The sequence below is a fragment of the Gracilinanus agilis genome, chromosome 5 (genome assembly GCF_016433145.1).
Source record: "Gracilinanus agilis isolate LMUSP501 chromosome 5, AgileGrace, whole genome shotgun sequence".
Taxonomy (NCBI): Eukaryota; Metazoa; Chordata; class Mammalia; order Didelphimorphia; family Didelphidae; genus Gracilinanus; species Gracilinanus agilis.
The window spans coordinates 86,947,656-86,970,349 of record NC_058134.1 but is presented as its reverse complement, the minus strand read 5'-3'; the positions used below and the strand labels follow the sequence as shown (position 1 = coordinate 86,970,349).

At 35.1% G+C, this 22,694-nt stretch overlaps 1 protein-coding gene across 2 annotated transcripts in view; it reads right to left on the bottom strand.

Annotated features, from left to right (window-relative positions):
- Positions 1 to 22,694, bottom strand: part of ESYT2 (extended synaptotagmin 2) — a 110,135-nt gene that overhangs the window by 41,465 nt on the left and 45,976 nt on the right. For both annotated transcript variants that reach the window (XM_044679647.1, XM_044679648.1), the window contains exons 2-6: positions 15,637 to 15,678; positions 13,718 to 13,852; positions 11,045 to 11,121; positions 10,105 to 10,177; positions 9,744 to 9,833 (exon numbers count right to left, since the gene is read on the bottom strand). In XM_044679647.1, coding sequence (XP_044535582.1) covers positions 9,744 to 9,833; positions 10,105 to 10,177; positions 11,045 to 11,121; positions 13,718 to 13,852; positions 15,637 to 15,678 — 417 coding nt within the window. The remainder of the gene's footprint in view (positions 1 to 9,743; positions 9,834 to 10,104; positions 10,178 to 11,044; positions 11,122 to 13,717; positions 13,853 to 15,636; positions 15,679 to 22,694) is intronic.

Sequence of the window (22,694 nt, the reverse complement as noted above, 5' to 3'; positions counted from 1 at the left end):
AGATAGACATTTTAAGAAAGGGTCATCTGAAGTTTTCTTTAAGTCTCAGGAGATGTACTTTTAAGAAAACTTTAATATTCATTTCGACAAACAACTTACATTTCTAGAGCATTGTGATATTGGTAATAAAAAGTATTTTTCCAATTTTATAGGTAAGAAGGGATAATATGGTGCTGGGCAAAGAGCACCGAGGGACTGGAGTCAGAAAACCAAGGTTCCAATTCTAGCTCTTGCTTTACTGTTTCCATGTGTGCCATAGGACACATTATAGCCTTTTTGCAACTCATTTTCTTATCGGTAAAATGAGAGGGTTGGACTAGAGGATCTAACTGCCAATATCCCTTCCAGTTCTAAGAATATGATCCTATGATTTCCAAGGAAACTGAGGTTAACAATGTTTAAATGACTTGCTCATGAGTCACAACACAAGCATGAGATTTGAACTCCAGGATTCTGGTTCCACACTACATGATGCAAATGTATCAGATAGTGCTGTATTGAGTTAGAGTTGCCAAAAGAAGTCTATGAAATTATCATTATTACCATCACCATGAAATACTAACTGTTCACAACTTAGGGCTCCAGGCACTATAAAATGGAAATCTTTATTTTTTAGGATGCTATATCCTGGTTGGATTCCAAATGAAGTAGTGACAGGCAGATGAAACTCAAGGGTTGATGGTATATAAAGAACCACAGAAGGAGATAGACTGTTCTGAAAGCCCATGCAATAATGTTTGTTCCATTCCCGGGATACAGCCACCAACTTAACATTTCTAGCAATATTTATTTAACACATTTTCAGTATGCCTCTGGGTACTTTTGAAAAATACTAAAAAATATTATTCTGGGAGTTTTTAACCTCTATTTGAGGTCATACATATGTGCAAGAATTAAAAACAAGGAAAATCATCAAGTGCTGTGTCAGGGGATTCTGGGGGGCAGACTATGATCAGAGTAAAGGGAGATCAGTATGGACTGGAGCAGGACTAGGGTGAAAGGCAGGCTGAAATGTTAGCTGGTGAAAAACAAGCTGCATTTTAACTTTTACAGAGAAGATACTCCAATCTAAGGGAACAGGTTATGCAAAAGGCATTGATAAAAGTGGGAGGTTTTTGAGTAGTGGAGGGACATGATAAAATCTGTGTTTTAGGAAAAAGCTCTTGAAAGGCAACTAAAATTAGGATGCCTATTCCCACACAAAGAACAAACCTCAGAGCAACTGAAGCCAATGCAAGTGCATGAGTAAGATTTCTATTTCAGGAAGTTGCAGAGCCAGTGAGACTTGCATTTCTGAAAGCCATGAACTCATTCCACAGAAGCTATTATGCTTCGCTTGGAAAAGCCACATCTTATGATGCAAAATGTTAGGTTTGTCACAGCAAACAATTCCAGAGCTATAATGAAACAGTGGAAATTAGGCAATGAAGCATTCCACTGAGATTTTTCTCTTTTCTACTCTACTATAATTTTTATCTGAATAATTATACACTTCCAGAAATCTCAATGAAGTTCTTTGATGAGTGACAATTCATTAAAGATTCTTAATTACTATGCAATTTAAAATGTGTGTCACATTATGATTCTCATAATTAAAGTCACTGGATTCCGTCACTCTAGAAATAGTAGTCCAGATTTAATATAGTTTAGAGAAGAAATGAAACCAAGTGGTTTCTGAATTCCGATTAAATACACTATAATATCTATGGAATAAAGTAAACTCTCTAAAAAAGAGTGCAGAATAAAATAAAATGAATGCCATGTTTTTAGTCAGGAATACCTGGGTTCATAGGTTATAATCAGAGGGGAAGAAAAAATAAACCTTGTTCTCAAAGACTTCAAAGTCTGAGAAAGGCAACAACATCCAAAGGAGGTATTAACTTCAAGACATACGAAAGGGCACAATGGTCAACAGAATAGCAAATCAGATTGTAATTCATATTCCTTAATGCCATTTCCATTTGTCAAAACCACATCCATGTAACTTTCTGAAAGTGTCAAGGACTTTGGTGGTGAGAATTACCTCTTTTGGGTCTTCAGTAGCTATGGCTGTACTGTCTGAAAGGGTAGTGTCCAGACTGTTACACGTCTGAACCATGGTCACAGGAACCTGGCTAGAAGCAGTGTTGGTGGTCTCTGCCAGTCCTACAGCTCTAAGGTGCAGTCATGGTCTTTCCTTGGGATTTCAGGGGAGGTAGTGGTCTAGGTATTAAGAATCATTGTCCCATTTGGTGCATACAGCCCCATCTCACCCTCAAGATGCATTGCTTATTCATATACATGGGAGAGGCTTTGTTCGAAGCGAGCTTTTAGGGCTGGGTTACGGAGTTCCTTGTAGTTTACTCTCCTCTTCTTTTGCAAAAGATAGTGGCACACAAGCTATAGATGATCTTAAGGGGGCCTTTTTACAAATTCCCTCTATGCTTATCTAGGTGTCTGGCCAAGCTTTCTTTAGACTCCTTTTGTTCACCACTGCTTCTATTTGTTTTATGATAAAATGCTGCTCATGACAATCTATCATTCTTTGTCTTCTTGAGATTTTACAAATCAATTTATATTCTAGTCCATTGCTGCCTATTGCCATATGGCAGCCAATTCTCTGCCTAGCAAGTAAGTCAAATGTTTGTTGACACCTATTTCCAAGAGTTAAAGGATCAAATAAAAAAATATTTGTAACATGCTTGTATTTGTAAAATGCAGGTGCTATATAAAAATGATAGTTATTATCAAAAAGTAATTTCTGGGCTCTTTTGATATTTGTATTCTATTACTTTCCTGTTTTATCAATTATATATTTTAACTTCTGGATGAAATTATTATTAGAATTGGTTTCTATGTCATCTTTGTTATCTATTTCCCATTTTCTATTTTCAAAATCTTATTTAATGAAGGTTAAGTCTTAATTGTATTCCATCTATTTTTTCCATTACCATACTTTCTCCTAGTTTATAATAAAGTCTGTTCTTCATTCTGATAATGTGATGATCAGACTATGCAGATGGCTGACTCAGGGATAATTCCTATATCCATAATAACTCTCTTCCTGTCTGTTAAAATGTTTTTCTTTGAGATGTTATTCAGCACAGACATCCAGTTCCTAACTTTTTTTTTTTTAAGAAAATTATCATGATGTAGACATCTGAAACTTTCATGTAACCTAAAGGTCACTGGCCTCTCTGAACCATTTTCCCATCTTTTTCTCCTCATTTCCACCAGTTATCAGTCTGTATTGATGGTTATATCTTATTGAGTTTCTTGACAAACTCTCTTTACCATTTTATCCTTAGCAACCACTCTTAGTGCTTAAGGTACAATTATTTTCAAGTTGTTATTTTTGGAAATATATATTATACTTTTGGTACTGTGATATTTTCCTAAAGCACAGGTCCAATCATGCCAATGTTTTATTCCAGTAATGGGCAACCTTTTTAAAGAGGGGGCCAAAGGAAAGGAAATGCTCCTCTGTCGGTCTGTTTCTAAGGCAACTCTTTCGAAGTTTCATTGTATTGTATCCTACTCATTGTATCTGTCAGATTAGGAATAATGTGCAGCCAGACAGAACTTTTCAAGAGGTCACATCTGCCCACAGGCCATAGTTTGCCCATCACTGTTCTATTCAACAAATCTAATGGTGCCCTTTTACCTCCAGGATCAAATACAAAATCTTCTGACATTCAAAGCCTAATTTTATGTATTACACTTCCCCATATACTCTTCAATCCGGTGACAGTGGCCTCCTTGTTCTTCCTAGAATAAATCACTCCATTTCTTGAATCTGAATGTTTCCTCCTTAAATCTGGTCTTCACTGGCTGTCTTCAAGTCATTCAAATTAGATGTGCTTAAATATCACCTTCTGTAGGAAACCTTTTCCAAACTTTCTTAATTTTAGTGCCTTTCCTCTGTTGTTTATTTTCTATTTATCTTGCATAGAGCTTGTTTGTATATATTTGTTTGTATGTTGTTTCCCCAATTAGATTGTTAGCTCCCTGAGGGCAGAGTCTATCAAGCATCTCTCTTTGTATTCCCAGTGCTTCCCATAGTGACTAGCACATACAAGGCCCTGTAATGCAAAAGATGCAAGAGAGGCTTTTGCTCTTGCAGAGGGCCAACTGAAAACTTCTGGCAGTTAGAAGGCTTAGAATTCTGAGAGAAGGGAGTTGTTTCCTGATGCTTGAAGAGAGTGAAAGGATCAACTAGAGCTCTGCTTTGGCTTTCGGTTTTGCTTTGTCCTGTGCTTTGTCTCTGGACAATTTGAACCTAGCTAATTTCTCTGGACCTCTCCCTAACCTTCTCCATATTATTTCCCTATTTCCCTGCCTTTTTTCCTGGGGCTCTGGGAGACAGGGTGGCTTTTGGGTTTTTAGTGAATAGACTTTGCGGGTTTACTTTCCACAATAGGCATCTAGGACCATCCTTGAATTCAAACTATCCCTTTAGTATACCCTGTACTTTAAAAGCAGCCAAATCTTGACCAGCTGAGAGAAGCAGGTCCTCTCTCAGTCTAACCCATTCCTGAGACCCTCCCCCAACTTGAGTTTCTCCCTGGCGGCTATCAGAAACCCCAAGCCCTCTCTCCTTCCTGATCAACCCTGAACATTAATAAATCCCTTTGTTACCTAATCGAACCCTCTGGAGAATCACTGTGTTGAAGAATTAGGCAAGGGTTGAAGGGGAAGGAATTATTCTCTTTATTTCTTGAGGGAAAGTGGAGGCATTCATCTTGGAAGGAAGTAGTTGCCAGAAGCTTCCTCCTGAATCCCTTCAGTTTCATTGATAGGGAGGAGCCTTGTGATTCCTCCTTTGAGGACTTGAGAAACTGACAAGAAAATCCCCAAGTCAGATTCAAACCCCTTCTGACTGGCCCTATTCCTGGTGTCTGTAGAAGTACCCTTCCTGCCTGGAAGGATTCAGCCTATTACCCACAGTATCCTCTGTCTCTAGCTTGGGTGCCTAGTCTGTGTTAGCTGACTCTCCTGCACACCTCACCCTGTATCCTTACCATTCTAATACTGCCTTGTCCATTCCTCCCTAAACTCAGCCATCCCATTCATTCCTTTCCTATCACCTCAATCACCTTTTACCCCTCCTTCACTCAGCAAGGAAAGATCACCCCCCCAATTTTAGTGTCTCCCCTATTATCCATTACAGTCCTTAATAAATGCTTACTTATAAGTGAATAATATGTTATGATCAAATGTCTCCTAACATAATATTTCCTGGAATATGTAGGCATATTAGAAAACACACTCTTGTCAACTTCTGTCTTTGCTTCTCTAAAGATTACCTTTAAATCATTATTCCATTTAGCTAATACTTCCTTCATTTTTCAGGTTTTCTTCATAACACGAATGCCAAGACTGTTATGACTCAGTTCCTCTAGAAATAGGTCAACTTGTTGGTCCTTAGACAAAGATCTCTCAATTAGAGAACTAAGTTAAAATAAAACTTGCTGCTAGTCTAAACTGTGTGATTTTTATCATATCCTGTCCTCATTTCTATTACTCTGTTACCACCACCATGGAACCAGAAGGAAGCAGAACATGAATGACAGACACTTAAAAAATTTTCCGTTTCATGTTTTATCATAATCAGAAACACTTTATCACTATGTATCCTGTCTAATAGTTATAAAACAGTTTTATTTTATGTCTTTAGATACATTTGTCACTCTAGTATCTTAACTACAGACAACATAATCTACTGCTTTTTACCTCTCCAACCCCCTACCTCCATGGAAAACAGTTTGTATGGTCAATGAGCCATCTACTTTCTTCTTCTAGAAAACCCTAGTCTTATAGGTGAATGGCCATCTCTGGGCTTAGACTGGAGCCTATGCTGTGGCTCCACATTGTCAATAATTGAAAAGATTGACTAAGTAGATCCCATGGGAATATCCCAGAGATTTATCAGTTATATGAAGGGAACCAATGACAATATTGCCATGAAGGCTGGTATTCCATCAAATATGATGAGATTATCATTGCCAGCACCAGCCCTATCTCCAGGCTACACTTAACAGGAAATAAAGTATTCTCGAATTTAATCTTATTAATAAGATAGTGAGAAAATGAATAACCTAGCTGAAGATTTTCTCTGGCTTTCCAAAATCCCATCAAAACCAAAGTTCACAGAGTACTAAAACTGAGCATATTCTTTGACATAATGATACTACTACTATACCCAGACCCCCAAAAAATCAAGGAAAGTAAAAAAGGACATATATGTACAAAATATTAATGATAGCCCTTTTGGTATGAAAAACCTAGGATACCTATAATTTGGGAATGGCTGGACAAACGATGATACATTAAAGTAATGGACTACTACTGTGCTGTAAGAAGTGATCATGAAGAAGAAATTATGAAGGAGAACAACTTATACTATCAGTACAATATAGTAAAGACAGACAACTTTGAAAGACAGAAGGATTCTTATCAAGTATTGATATGTATGCTCCCACAATTACAAGGGACCAAATAATCTTCCAAATCTTCTAAATACTACTAATCTTCCAAATAGAGAGGTAACTCAAGAAGCAGAAAAAGACATATTTTTTGAAATGGTCAGTACAGAAATTTATTCTGCTTTGCTATCCTTAAGCATTAGTAGGGTTTGGTCTTCCTTCTTACCATCCTTTTCTTTTTCTTTTTTTCAAATGAAGAGAGGAAGGAGAGATAATAGAAAAAAGAAACCTCTTGGAAATTGGAAAAAATGTTAAAAAGCTCAAAGTTTACAGAGTTTCAACAATGTTACTAGCACCAAGTTTCTTAATAATAAGACTAGCCAAAAAAGTTTTAAAGTTGTATTTTTTTTATTAGAAAGGAAGCATTACTTGGCAACTAGCAGTGGATTTTATTCTCATATTTTCCAGCTTAAAGTAACTGACAAAAATTCCCTTCGGTCTTTAGCATCTGTTGAGTGACTGTTTATTGCCCATATAAGGCTAAGCTGTCTAAATTAATGTCTCCTAAATCTTCAGCTTCTAGATTCTTTTGTAAGCATCATAAGTTCTGTTTATAAGGTCTTCATAGCATTATATAAAAATACTTTTTTCAGGTAAATTAATTATTGGGCAGATTTAAATGAAAAAAGAATAATATGGATTTTTTAGTAAAAAGTAGAGTAAAACACTATAAAAATATAGCATATCTCATAAATTAGAAAAAATTAAATTATATTCAATGTTCATAGACAAAAAATAAAGCATAAACTTAAAAGTAGTGAGTGACTTACTGAATTTTAGTTTAGCCTAATTGCTATTCAGAACATGTACAACAGTTTGTACTCACAAAGCACTTAATAATTTTGAAAATAAATGTCTCTTTTTAAAAAAAATTACTATGAAAGGCATGTTTAAACATAGTGGTGAAAAAAGCCTACTAGCCTTTAAATATTCCTTGATCCTCTGTGCACCTAATAATCAAAATACACTCAAAATAGAATGATTAAGTTATAAATACAAACTATTAATTTTTTAAAATTAATAGAATTTCTTAGTGGGAAAAGTAAAGACAACAGTACACACTCTTTATTTCTGTTTGGATTTAGAGCATAGCTTAAAACAAATGAGGTCTGAGTGGTTCATAAGTTGGAGTCTGTGAACTTGAAAATTTTATTTAGATAAATATATATCAATAGTACTAATTTCCTAGGCAATTCCATGTATTTTATTTTATGAAATTAAAAATATTATTTCAATAAGAGGTTCAAAGGTTTCCTCAGACTTCCAAAGGGGTCCTTTAACAAATAAAAAACAAAGGTTAGTAAACCGATGCAGAGAGAAATGAGCAGAACCAGGAGAACATTGTAGAGAGTAACTGAAACACTGTGGGACAATCAAATGTAATAGGCTTTGCTACTAATAGCAATGCAAGGATCCAGGACAATCCCAAGGACTTATAAGAAAGAATGCTATCTATATCAAGAGAAAGAACGGTGGGAGTAGAAACACAGAAGAAAAACATATGATTTATCATTTGTTTAAATGGATTTGGATTTGGGATTTTGGTTTTAAAAGATTACTCTATTACAAATATGAAGAATATGGAAATAGGTTTTGATCGATAAGACACGTATAGCCAAATTTGGAAGCCCAAATGGAATTGCTTGTCAGCTCCAGGAAGGGGCAGGGAAAAAGGGAGAGAGAGAACATAAATCATGTAACTTTGGAAAAATACTTGAAAATAAATAATCTAATAAAAAATGGTTAAGAAGCTCTGGATTAGATAAGCCCACAACACAACAATGTGACTGTAACACCAAATACTGAATCATTTGACTGAATAAATTAATAACTATTTGAAGTATTAATGTATTAGTTTGACTATCAACTGCATCTTCTAAAGTGATGTTGTTTCTTCTGTTAAATATAAAAAGTTATATAAAATATATAACAAATGATTACAAAACAAATTTAGCTATCTGGAATAAGCCTGTTATTTTTTTTCTTTTAAAAATTGTGTGTATATTTTTCCCATACAAAAAGTATAACACCGATACAAGCTTAAAAACAAATATATTAACCAGGAAAGTGTGGAAATTTGGAATTGCCAACAACTATGGTAAGTTAAACTTTTCCTGGCTGAGAAGGAACCCAAAAGATGAATCACTTTCCCTTGCTTTCCTCCTGCCTTCTCTCATTCCACTTCTATAGGAAATTCTGGGTCAATTCAAAGCTTGGAAACTTGGTACTACTCTGTGAGTTTCCTTCCTGTCAGGGCCACTTTTCACACTCTGACACACTATGTCCCAAGGAGCCAACTCTGTAAGTTCAGAACTGGCTCAGGATCATCCATCTACCAATAATGGAAAGCTGAGTGCAAGCAGAAAGAAGCAAGTACAAAAATCTTAGGAAAGGTCATGTTTAGGGAGCTCCTTTCTGCTACCCATCTACTACCCATAGGACTGCTAAAGAGTCTTATTGATAGGTGATAAAAAAGAAAAGTTGATGAACTTGACAATGATATCTTTATCTCTAAGAGACTCATCAGGAATGCAGCCACTTTATTGATATAAAAGGAAAAGCAGCCTGCTACAAAAAGAGGTCTGGATTTGGGATCAGAAGTCCTGAGGTTGAAACCTACCTCTCTACTACGCTTCAGTATTATGTGTGACCTTGGGCAAGTCTATTAATTTTTCTGGGCTCCCAGTTCTCAGTTATTAAAGGAGGCAACTAGTTGGACAAGAGGGCCTATGAGATCCCTCGTAGCTCTAAATATATGTTTATGTGATTCTTCCTTATTTTTCCACACCAGCAATCTGGGATGATGAGCAGGGGTTCATCCATCCTGGAAAGGGGCCTGTAAGGAAGCTATTGTTATAGCCAGAGAAACCAGTTAGATTTAAGCTTTATCTGCAGTATTAAAAGTAAAATTACAGGCTATTCAACTTTTAGGCTTAAGACAAGATGGTAGTTATATTCAGATGACTATAACAAAAAACTATGTGCAAATTACATCTAATGTGCAAAACTGACTCTCCAAGCAAAATTATTTATCATAAAATATGTGTATTATTAATAGAGGAGACACTGATCCTATTTAAATAGTTTTATCATAACAAACTTCACAAGAATTTAAAAATTATCTCTTTAGAAGGGAATCTTCAGAGACACAGAAGTAATCCAATAATGTATTTTTAGGTGGAAAGAAAGGAAGAAAATACAGATTTTTTTCTCTTCATCTCTTCTTTAGTGCTTTTAATTTGTCAATAAAAGGATTAAAAAAGAGTGTAATGGACTTACTGGTTTTCTGAGGAAGAAAATAGACAGAGCTCCAACTAACGGCATGTCCCCAATTAATGGTTCTAAGATAACTCTCATTGTACCATGAATCTAAAATGTGAAAAAAAGTTATTTTATAACTTCATATAAACCTAAATGGCAAAGTGTACAAAACAATTATCATTTAAAAATTACTATTTTAATGACTAACACTACTGATTTCAGGTTTCTCCAGAATGGCACATACTGGTGGTCCTGCTACAATTTTCAATTTGTAAACCAAAAAATACTTTTGAAAAATGGATGCGCATAATGGAAAAAAATATGTTTGGCCTTACATGTACTGTACAGAGAACATTTAGATTTTTATAAAAGAACTTACCTGTATACTTTTCACACCAGCTCTACAGAAGTATCTCTTGATCTCCAAGTCAATCTCACAATTTCCCACAAAACTAGAAAAAGAAAATAGATTTACAGTACTTAAAATAAGAATAATAACAATAATCTACAATAACCAAATCATTTTTTATCTTTAGGTCTTGGGTTCAAATGAAATTAAACCAGGCCAAAAAGAAATCAGGCACAGGCAAAATACTAAAAATCATTAATTAAAATGTTTTGAAAGAATGCAAACATATTATGGATAGTCATCATCTAGAAAGTTAGAAATTGGGCCACAGAGTTGGACAATGAATTAGACCAAGATTTGAACAGGAGAAAGAAAATAAGTGGGATTACATTTGAGTGCCTATACTTTTAATTATTCCAAATGACTATAGCATAAAACTCCATCTTTTTAACCCAAATATTCCACCAATAGCATAGCTGAAAATGTTAGAATACCACAGGTTTGAAAAATCAATGTTGTAGATGATCGAAAAGGAAAGGGATGTGTGGTGTAAGCAGACTGTAGTATATTTCAAATGATGGCACAGTTGTGAAAAGTGGTGTAAAGACTTGTTCAGGGAAAGTATGACGTTAGCTTGTCACACACCAAGATAATAGCCTCCGTATTGGAGTGTTAGCCAAAGTCAAAACCAAAAATCTGGAGGAAGGTCTCTATTACATTGGGTTGCTCCTCTTAGAAGGATCAATGTGAGACAATGGGCAAGAACTGCAGGGAATGATGAAGCATGGCTGCATTCTGTGCTGCAATCATAGAAAAAAAACCCATACTCACATGTCACAAAAACAAGGAAGAACTGAAGTTCAAGTGGTGACAATACCCTGGTCAGCAAGCAAGAAGTAGGTCGGGTGCATTTTCCCTTTTTCTGATATGGCTAACTCCTCAGTTAATGACAGGAAAGAATAATAATTACCTGATCTGAAGGTCCAAAATAATCTGTCGTTTGTCCACATTTTCAGTGTACACTTTAACACCATTAATCCTCAGGGGCTGAAACAAGTAAGATTTTAGAATTCCTCAGAGACCAAACTCATACTTTATTATATTTTTAGCTTTTTTTCTTTGTACCACTATCTTTCACAGATGTTCTTATTTATGTGTGTTAGATTTTAAAAAAGGATACTAGAAGGAGAAAAAGATTTACATAAACAAGTTCTGTAACTTTCCTTTCATAAATGAACACTACCATGACAAAAGATAACTTTGTTTAATGTTCTATGTTTACGTGATTATTAGCATTTTGAGAGCAGAAGGTTATCTAACCTTAGTTCCCATACAATTTAGGATCTGGTTTGGATCTATTTTTTTTAAAAGTACTTTGGAATCAACATCTCTATTTTAAGATCATCAGAATTAGTTATGTGTCCTTTACATAAGATGATATTCAAAAGACAGACTGTAAATATCTTAAGATATATCTTCTCCAATCCAAATGTTTCCCTGTTCCTCCATTCCTGATGGAAACATTTCGAATCTCCAAGGAGAGATGACTTCAACAATGTGGACATTGTCTACCAGAGATGCAGATTACACCCCTTCACATCTTAACAGATAAATTCAATAGCAAGTGGAACAAAAAAGAATCATCTGAGACCGGAGGTCCTAGGTTCAAATCTGGCCTTCAAATCACACTTCCCAGCTATGTGACCCTGGACAAGTCACTTGACCCCCATTGCCTTTAAAAAAAATTAAAAAAAAAATAAAAAAGAATCATCTAATTACCAAACTTTCAGCAATGAGCCCCTGTGAATTCTGCTAGAGAAGGTCTCAGATTATGGACACAAACTCACACACTACCCATGGGTTCATACTTGAAGTCTCTTTTGTGTAAGGGTTTGTAGTCCAAGAATATGGTCTTCAAGACTCCAGAGTCACTTCCATACTGGAATCAGATTTAGACTCTAGCGGGAGAGTAAATCACTTGGAAAATAACGTGTCTTCAAGGGGCAGCAAAGTGGCACAATGATCAGAGAGTTGGTCCTGGGATCAGGGAGACCTGAGTTTTAATCTTAGACACTCAGTAGCTCTATGACCTTGGCAAGTTACTTGATTTCTTTCTGACTCCATAAGCATCTGTAAAATGAAGGTAATAATAGCATCTGCCTCCCAGGGTTGCTGTGAGGATCAAATGAGATAATGGTTGGAAAAGTGCTTATTACAACACCTGGTATATCATACATGCTATAGAAATGTTAGCTGCTGCTCTTACTGTTACTGCTACTGCTTCTACTACTACTACTATCTTCTTCAAATTATTTCCCACAATTTTAATTTTTAGGATCTCTTAAGAAGACAATTTGTGGAAAAACAACATGCTGACCACAATTGCCTTTTTTTTCCCTAACATCTGTTTCAAGGCCCTTGTGGCAAAGTAAAAAGAGAGCAGGTTTTGCAATTAAGACAACATCCTCTGAAAAATACTGGCTGTTGTTCTCAACCATTCTGGATCAGAAAAATGTCTCTAAAGTTTCTTCTTAACTCTAAGGATTTATGAACCTCATTTTATGGAAAGATCTAAAGTAAAATAATAACAAATATACTTCAAAATTCTTGCTTTGTTAAAGGTATATCAACTGATTACTATTAAAACAATGAAAATTATAGTTATGTGTTACATAAAATTTATAAGCACACATGCAAGCTAGGAATGCACAAAAATCACCTAATTGTGAATATTATATAAATATGGATCAAAATATTTCTTGGAATGGTTAAAATATAGCTCTCTATGTTAGCATGAAATACAGATGGAGTGAGTGATTTTTTGCATGATTTAGCTTTCAAGACATGCAGCTAGAAGGTTCTTTTACCCTACTTGTCATTGTTATTTGAAACTCTATTAGACATTGCATCCTTTGAGATAAGTTTTTAATAAGTGTTTTGTTAAAGTGTAAATATCCCCAAAGAAGTACTTCAGAAAGGTGACAATGAGCTATTTAATATGTGTGGATTCCTTTTAAATCAGCATTCCAATATTTCGAGGTGGACATATTCCAATTTATCTAATAGCTGTAAAAAATGAGTCACAAGAAAGGTAAGCTTAAGAGGTATGGAGAGGGACGTGGAGAAGGGAAAGTGTGGGGAAGTTGAGAGAATATTTTGACACAATGAGGAACTGGAAGAAGACAAAGCAGAGTAGAATAGTAAAATGTTAGACTCTGTGTAGGTAGCATGAGAGAATGAGCAGAAGTGTACTGAAAGCTCTCTAACATGAGAGAGGAATAATAAAAAAAGGAAGTTTTTTTCCATTTTTCAACTAAAGATGAACATCCCTTACTTCACAGTTTTGCTAGGGCCAACTCTAATGAATAAACAGCAAAAAGGAAAGAGAAGAGTCAAGGAGAAATAGTAAGGTCCATCAGAGTGAGCAAACTGTAAAATGGGACTAAATAATATCTATAATACTTAACTCATAGAGTAGTTGTGATAATCAAATAAGAAAGTAAGGAAAGTAATTTGAAAACCTCAAAAGTGCTAATTAAAATTAAGTTCCCTACTGCTAAGTAGCTTAATAACAATTTTACAATGTCATGTATATAACTTTCTCTGTGTCTACCAAGAACAAAACAATTCAGAAGAAACTAACCTGATGGCCCATATCAATCTTCGTGAAACTGAAGGTGCTAAGGTGAGCATTTGCTCCCCGAACAGCTGGTTCTATTGTTTCTCGAAACAATTTCTCTATAAACTGGCAAATAAAAGGCCACATGTGCTTTACAGTCTAGGAAGGAAAAATAAGAATCTGTTAAAAAAAAAAGGTTACATAAACACAATTTGTTTAAATTATTGAGAACAATGCACCTTCAACCAGATTTATTTTTAGATGCTGCCTGTACATTTTATATCCAGAGTCTGCAATATCTTCAGATAATTTGGGGGCTAGGGGGAGGAGTTAAAGGATTTTGATTACTATCTAGTACAACTATGAAAAACCAGAATGTTCAAGGCAGGTAGTGTTCTATGTAACTGAGTTTTCATAGTAGTTATTTAATTTTTGAATTAAATGTAACTTGGGGTTAGGTTAGCTAGTCAACTCTTTTTACCAAACTTTTTCATTTTAATCTACTTTCCTTATTTATAAAGTAAACATAACTATTTTATGACTAAGGAACATTTAATAAGCTTTAAGGAAATCATTTGATATTCATTTTCACTATAAATTATTAGAGGTATTAGAGCTATAGAATAAATTATTAGAGGTATTAGAGCTATAGAAGGCTTAGGAGATGTGGATGAATATGTGCTAAATGGCAAGTCCTAAGACATTCTTTGGTTTTGAGGGTTTTTTAAACATCTTCATATAAATGAAAAGAAATAAGTATCAAAAATTGCTATGCATTAGTATGGTCATTACTGCAAGAATCAGTCATATAAAGTCAAAGTACAGTATTTTTGCTGTGAACTGGCTCTGGCATTCTAAAAATCAATGTGGTACAATGCACAAAGACTTACTAAAATGTGTATGCCCTTTGACTCAGCCATACCACTACCAGAGTTATATAGGCCAAAGAGATCAAAGAAAGAGAAAATGGACCCACGTGTACAAAAATATAGAGAATACTCTTTTTTGTAGTGGCAAAGAACTGAAAACTACTGGGTATACCCAATAAGAAGAGAATGATTAAACAAGTTATGGTATGTGAATGTAATGGAATACTCCTCTAATATTAGAAATATGAGATTTATATGAACTTATACATACATAATGAAATGAGCAAAACTAGGAAAACAATTTAACAATAACAAAGTGAAAACAGTAACTTTGAAAGCTCGAAGAACTATGATCAATTCAATGATCACCACAATTGCCGATAATCAATGATGATGTATGTTATCCACCACCTGACAAGAGAGGTTATGGACTCAGAATGAGACATACATTTCCAGATGTGGCCTACATGGTAACTTTGTAAGATTTTTTTTTCCTTTTTTCTTTTTCAAAGGAAGGAGGTGAGATAAAAGGAAGAGAGTGGTAAATGAAAGGTGGGGGTGGGGTGGAGTCATTGAAATGTTTTTTAATACCCTTAGGAAGAAAACAACAAATATGGCAAAAGAAATCATAGATGAACAAGAAAGATTTAAAAGTGACATACTGAATTTACTCTAATACTTAAAAAGAGAAGAAATCTGCACATAACAAAACCCCAAAATTTCATTTTTCTCTTCTATGGTGTGTGTATGTGAAAGAAAATTCTGGTTTTGGTTGTTATTGTTAATATTAGAATAATTTTTTAAAATAACAATAAAGTAAATGGAAGGTCACAGAAACAGGAAGTATATATACAACATTCCCTTAGGCTTTTCTTTAGTCACAATTAAAGGACTCTTCTCAAGGCATAGCAAGTAACCAAACATGATGGAGTTCAATTGATCTATAACAAAAAGAAAACAAAAAATTGATTCTTCTACATTATTTCAAATGCTGTAAACTTTAAAATCTCAAATAAGAAAGGGCATCCTTTCATTTCCTAATTCTTATGGATGAGAAGAAGAATTGAGTCTTACCTTATTTAGCCATTCTGCTCTTTCAGTGTCAGGAAAATGGACCTACACGGGAGAAATATAGATGTACAATTAATTTGGGCATTAATAGAAAAAAAAACCCTCAAATTATTATCTGGCATATTTCCTTGATTTACCTTGATTATATAATGCTGATGTAGAAAAACAGTTATTTACACTCTATAGCTACAAAACTGGGTCTATATTACTCTATTAAAAGGGACAAGAAAATAATCTTCTAAGAAATGAAATAACGATATGATCATCTGGGTCTCTGACATTTTAGTTTAATAGTGTTTTTTTTTAACTTTTAACTTCTGTGTATTGTCTCATAGGTGGAAGAGTGGTAAGGGTAGGCAATGGGGGTCAAGTGACTTGCCCAGGGTCACACAGCTGGGAAGTGTCTGAGGCTGGATTTGAACCTAGGACTTCCTGTCTCTAGGCCTGACTCTCAATCCACTGAGCTACCCAGCTGCCCCTTTAAGAGTGTTTTGAGGAAAGAAAAAAAACCCAACAGTTCTAAATCAAAATCAACCTTTTTCTCCTGTATCTTTTTACTATTTTTGATCTCCTTGTGTACATGTCTACTAACACTTGTAACTTCATGCAGAATGTAACACTTGTAGTCATCATCTTCTATCTAAATCAAGCACCTCTTTGACATTCCTCCTCAGCAATGTCAAAAACCAAGAGATAAGCCTAATGGAACAGTGGGATTTGAAATGCATTTTCCTCAGCCTCAGCTAATAAACAGTTAGCCGAAACTTACCTAATGTGGACAAACAACACAAATGGATAAGATCACATTGGAAAAACTCCACGGCACTTTCAGTGAACCCAAACTGTTGTAAAATCCAATTTCTTTAATATTAAAATTGTCCCAGAGACACTCTATGGCTATGAATATTCAACACTACACTAAGGGAAACCTTAAAGGTTTTTTTTTAAAAAGGAAAAGAGGAAAATAAAGAAATAGGTTATGCTGTAATTCATGACCAATTATGACTAAAGTATATGACAGGAAAGAGGAGGGAGTTTAAATAGAATGCATGAACAGCCCAAGGGATAAACTAATATCACCAAACTATAAAAAAAGAACACAAGGAAGGCCTTCAGTGCCTAGGGCAGGTTTCCTCCAGAACACCACAAAAGATGAAAAAGTTTGGAATGGGTACAATTCTACTATAATTCTTACTTCATATCCAAAACTGGTGAATGAGGGAGCTGCCAAAGTATCCTTAAGAAGACAAGGATTCTACTTATACTTAATACATATTCCTTTTGACCTCTACTAAGGCTTTAGGAAGTTTGGGCTTCTGAGGTGAAATCTGCTGTTAATAAACAACATGCATTATTTCTGTACAACTAGTTAAGATGGAGATCTTCCCCCACCAAAAAAAAATCTTAAGGATATTATTGAAATGTTTTTGTAAAGATGCCAAATTCTTAATGATTGGGAGGTTAACTGGTCAGTGATTGATGGAAATCTGGAATTAGGGATAGTTAAATAATAGGGGGGAAAAAAGAACTTTTTATTTTACCGGGCAAAAAGAGCAGTCCAAAGACAATGTGACAGGAGTAGGGGGGAAAGAATGGAGGCACCACACTGGTGTGAGTGGTTTTGGATCTGAGAAACAGGTTGAAAACTAAAATTAGAATAAATTACAAAATTTTCCATATTCCATCTGTCTGCCCCACCACCCTATATGTATATATATATAAATACACACACACACACACACACACACACATTTTGTAGTCTGACATTTCATTGAATTGTAATGAATTAGGTTTGGATGATGACCAGTAGCAACTCATATATATTCCACCAAGGCTGTTTTCTTACCTTGCGTTCCTCAACCTTGCTGAACTATCTGATTTTACAACCTGCCCTGTGCTTGTCCCTTCCAGATCTGAGTCCACATACCCTCAAGGATTTACCCTTTTATCTTTGGAACATCCTTCATGGGGCCTGCAATGCTCTGATTAGTGAGTATATAACAATCAGCATATATTCACATCTGACCCTGGAAATCTTGCTTTTTGTCCTACTTTTCTTCTGTATCCCTTTCCAGCTAAAATAATAACAACACTTTAAGGTTTTCAAAGTGCTTTACAGATATTATTTCACTTTTTTTCTCAAAATAGCTGTGGGATGTAGGCACTATTTGTAGATGAAGACATTGAGGCAGAGGTTAAAGGGTCACACAGGTAGTGTCTAATCAATTTAATACTCCCATTGCTATTAGAACAGATACCTCTACCATTGCAATAATTTCCAAATCAAAACACCCCTCCCATGACTACATCTCTATATGGGTTGTTTTTCCCTATTAGCATGAAGTTCCTTGATGGCAAAATATTTGATTTTTTCATTTATGTCTTCAATGCTTAGCAAAGAGCTTAGAAATACTATTTCATTAATTTCTTCCCCTTTTAGAATTTTCATGTAGCAGAATAGTTTGAAATTGGGTTTGAGTCTCAAAGCTACATTAAACTCTTCATTTTCTCTAGATGGTGACTAAATGACCAAAAAAAAGCATGCTATTCCCAGAAGGATTTCACCATTTATATATTCTTTCTTTTCCCAATATAGAGTGACCATTGTAATTCAGAACCTCATATCATCATGTTTATATATTATAGTATAGCTTATTAGTCAATTTCTACTTCCTTGTAGTGTGTCAATATCTGATGAATTAAAATGAAATTATATTGAATCACAGAAAACTTATTGCTGGAATCTACTGAAAAATTTTCAACTTTATTCCACTTTTCTGCTTTATAAAGGAGATATAACTTGTTAATGAACTGCTAATGCTTTTGAGCAATTGTTGAGTAATCAAAATGCATTTTTCCCAATATAATTATCACTTTTGGTATTTCCAATAATCTCAGTCATTTAAACTGTTTAAAACATTGATGAGAGATATATTATCTATTCTGCTCCAACCTCACCTTTACCAAAATGCAATTTTAGGGGGGCAGCTGGGTAGCTCAGTGGAGTGAGAGCCAGGCCTAGAGATGGGAGGTCCTAGGTTCAAACCTGGCCTCAGCCACTTCCCAGCTGTGTGACCCTGGGCAAGTCACTTGACCCCCATTGCCTACCCTTACCACTCTTCCACCTATGAGACAATACACCGAAGTACAAGGGTTTAAAAAAAATTAAAAAAAATGCAATTTTATTATTATCACTTCTTACTCAAGAAACAATAGGGGTTCTCTAATATATATTTTATCAAATCCAAACTACTAACCTTCTCTACACCAACCTATCTCACCAACTTTATTTTTTATTATTCTACCTTTCAGATTCTTATCCAGCCAAATTCATCTGCCTATTTCTTTACACAGAGTTTATTCATCCAGGCTTCTTTATATATTTGAAAATCTAAGAGCTGGAAGGATCCTCAGAAACATCTAATCCAGCCTGACAAAAGTAAGAATCCCTTTTACAATATCCTTAACAAGTGGTCACTCTGTGTGGCAAAATAGCATGCTCTCCTTTCACATTTAACTAACCTTCAACATTCAGCTGAACTCATTTCTTCCAAGAAATCAGCTCTTCCCAAATTTGACCATTCCTTAAAAATTCCCCTCAGCATTTCTGCTATTAACTCGTACTTTAGTTTACACTTTCTGCCAAGGAGACTAGTGTTACTCACTAGTTTTATGTTTCCAAGCAAATTACAAAATCATATCCATGAACTTTATCTATGTTTATCCTTCCCAGGGTACATAATAAGGCACTATATATGTACTCACTGACCCAACAATTTCACTAAGCATAAAATCTATTTTATTGTCCTAATTTTCACCTTATTTATGTTTTACTTTTTTATAGAATGCTATGTGACACAGCATATAAAATACTTGACCTGATGTCTGAAAGACACAAGTTCAAATACAATCTCAGACACTTAGTAGCTATGTGATCTTGCAAGGTACTTATTTGCCTCAGTTTCCTCCTCTATCAAAAGGAGATAATACCCTCTCCCCCTCCCAGAATTATGAGAATGAGATTATATGCAATGTGATTTGTAATCTTAAAAAGATATATAAATGCTAATTATTATTATATTATAGGTCCTATATATTATAGGTTCATCTATTTACTTATATAATGATAGCTAGACTATGCTAAGTTTTTGTATAAAATACCATGTGAGGTACAGCATATCAATACAATCATAAAGCATTCACAAGATGATCTATTATCACACTTGGCACCTTCTAGGCACCTATCCCTTTCAGGGCTCATTTGACCTGGAGTGAAAAAAACCCCCAACAAAATTACAAGATAACCTTTAGTATTACTACAATGTAAAGTTCTGAAGGCTAATGAGGAGGCACTCAAGCATCAGCAAAACAGAGATAGTGACCTAAGTTCTTATAGAGCAGTTACCAAGTATAGGGACAGGAAGGTGGCCCAGTGAATAGAGCACTGGGTCTGAAGTCAGGAAGACCTGAATTCAAATCTGTCCTCAGACAATTATAGTTGTGTGACCCAGGGCAAGTCACTTAACCCTGTCTATTTCAGTTTCTTCATCTATAAAATAAGATGGAGAAGGAAATGGCAAACCACTTTGCTATCTTTGCCAAGAAAACTGGAGAGGGTATCACAGAGTTGGACATGGCTGCAAGAACTCAGCAAAATGGTAGTACATCACCTTGTACATAACAAACAATATTTAATTTTTTAGGTGAGAAAAGGAATCAAAGGAGATGCTCGGTTTTAACAAGAAAAAAATATGCAAAAATTCCTCATAGCATATTTCTCATCAGAAATTTAAACCCCCCCTTAAGAAATCTTTACTTTAACACTTGAAAGGATCCATGACTTCACTGCAATGGGTATTCCCCAAACCACCAAAAGCCAAACTTCCCACCCCTCTTAATAGTCAGGTTCATGAAGTTTGAACCAAAAAAATTCATAACCAATTTTCTAGTGATAAGTCTCCAAATTTAGCCAATCCAAGTGGGCAAATCATTCAAGCTTTCTGATGCTAAACAGTAGAATCAGGATTAAAATATCTGTAAGGACAGGGTTGTGAGGAAAAAATGAATATTCAAGTGCTTTGTAAGCCTTTAAAGTGGCATATAAATGTCATTTGTTACAATTTTTTTTTTGCCCACAGTCCATTATTGTGCCTACATTCAGAGGCTTTCCAGCTCAAAGCATGAACTAAACCAGCACAGCCAAGTAGCATCATGTAATAGAAAAAGTAGCAAACCAATACAGCCAAAATTAGAAGAAAAGAAGGAAACTGGGGGAGGGGGCCTTTATACTAAGTTTCTCTGATAAAAGTCTTGTTTCTCAAACATAAATAGAATTGAGACAAATTTATAAAAATAGCAGCCATCTTCAATTCATAAATGAACAAGTAGTTTTCTGAAGTCTATTTTCTCAATAACTATATGAAAAAAGTTCTAAATCACTATTGATCAGAGAAATGCAAATTAAAGTAATTCTGATGTACCAATCATACCCATAAAATTTACTAAGATGACAGCAAAGAAAAAGGGCAAATGTAGGAAGGGATGTGAGAAAATTAGGGACCCTAATGCACTGTTGGTAGAGATGTGAACTAGTCCAACCATTCTGGAGAACAATTTGGAACTATAAAACTGTGGAGACTCTTTGAACCAGCAATACCATCACAAAGTCCACATCCCAAGAAAATAAAAAAAAAAACAAACAAATGGAAAAGGAGCTTTATGTACAAAATATTTATTGAAACTCTTTTTTTGTGGAAATAAAGAATTAAAACTGAGGAGATGCCAATCAATTGGGGAACAGCTAAAGAAGCTATGATACATGAATGTATAGAATATTACTGTGTTGTAAAAGTAATAGTTTCAGAAAATAATTGGGAATGCTTGTATGAGCAAAGTGAACTGAGCAAAACCAGAAAAATCTACAAATAAAAGCATTATTGTTAAAGATAATCAACTGTGAATGATTGAGTAACTCTGATCCATACAATAATCCACCACAATTCCAACTGATTTAAGGATATAAGATGCTCTCCATCTCCAGGTAGAGAACCAATGAACTCAAGAGTGCAGATTTAAGCATCTTTTCCCCTTTATTTTTCTTGCCTTTTTGGGGGGGTGGGGGTGAGGTGGAACATAGATTATGTAAAAATGTTTTGAATGACTTCATATGTACTTTTAAAAAAAGCAGCAGTCTTAAGTCAGAAAACCTAACTTCAAATCTTAGCTCTGCTCTTTATTAGCAGTGTGACCTTGGGAATGTAATATCATCTCTCTGGGCCTCAGCTGACAAATTAGATTATTGATGACCTCTACAGGTCTCTTCCAGCTCTAAATTTAGGAATCTGGGATTGCCACCTTCAAGTTCAGCTCCTTCTAAATCAACTCCTTCATTCTGTAGATGAGAAAAACGACAGCCAGTGTGGTAAAGTGACTTGCTCAGTTATAAGGCAAAGCCTGGATAGGAGAGATGTCTGATTATCTAGGTGGACATAGAGTCAGGAAGATCTTAATTCAAATTTAGCCCCTGACACTAGACATGTTACCCTGGGCTAGTTACTTGACCTCTGTTTCCCTCAGTTTCCTCATCCTCTCAGGTTTGTTGTGGGATAAAATGTGATAATAATTGCAAAGTACTTAGCACAGAGCCTGATACAGAATATGAGTCAGCTATTATTATTACTATTAGTATTATCAGTCCAGTGATCACTCTGCTCTACCAGGTATGTAAATGGACTGAGCTGTCAACAGTTAATACTTCTTTCAAAGGTGCTAATCACAACCATTCACAACTTCTGAGCCTCTGAGGTTGTATTTTTCCACCGCATCCATAGAGAATATACTCAATATGTTAGAGTCCTTCCTTGGGTCTTTTAAAAATGTTTTGTGACTAATACTTTGGATTTGTACTTGGGCTTTCCATCTGTTCTCTTGTGGGAAGAAAGGAGTCTTGCTGCAGAACTAACCCACCCACCTTTTCTGATTGGGAATTTCCTGGATGCCAGTTCTTTACACCAGCAAGTCATTACTGCCTTTATGTCCTCCAAGCTTCTCCTCACTGAACT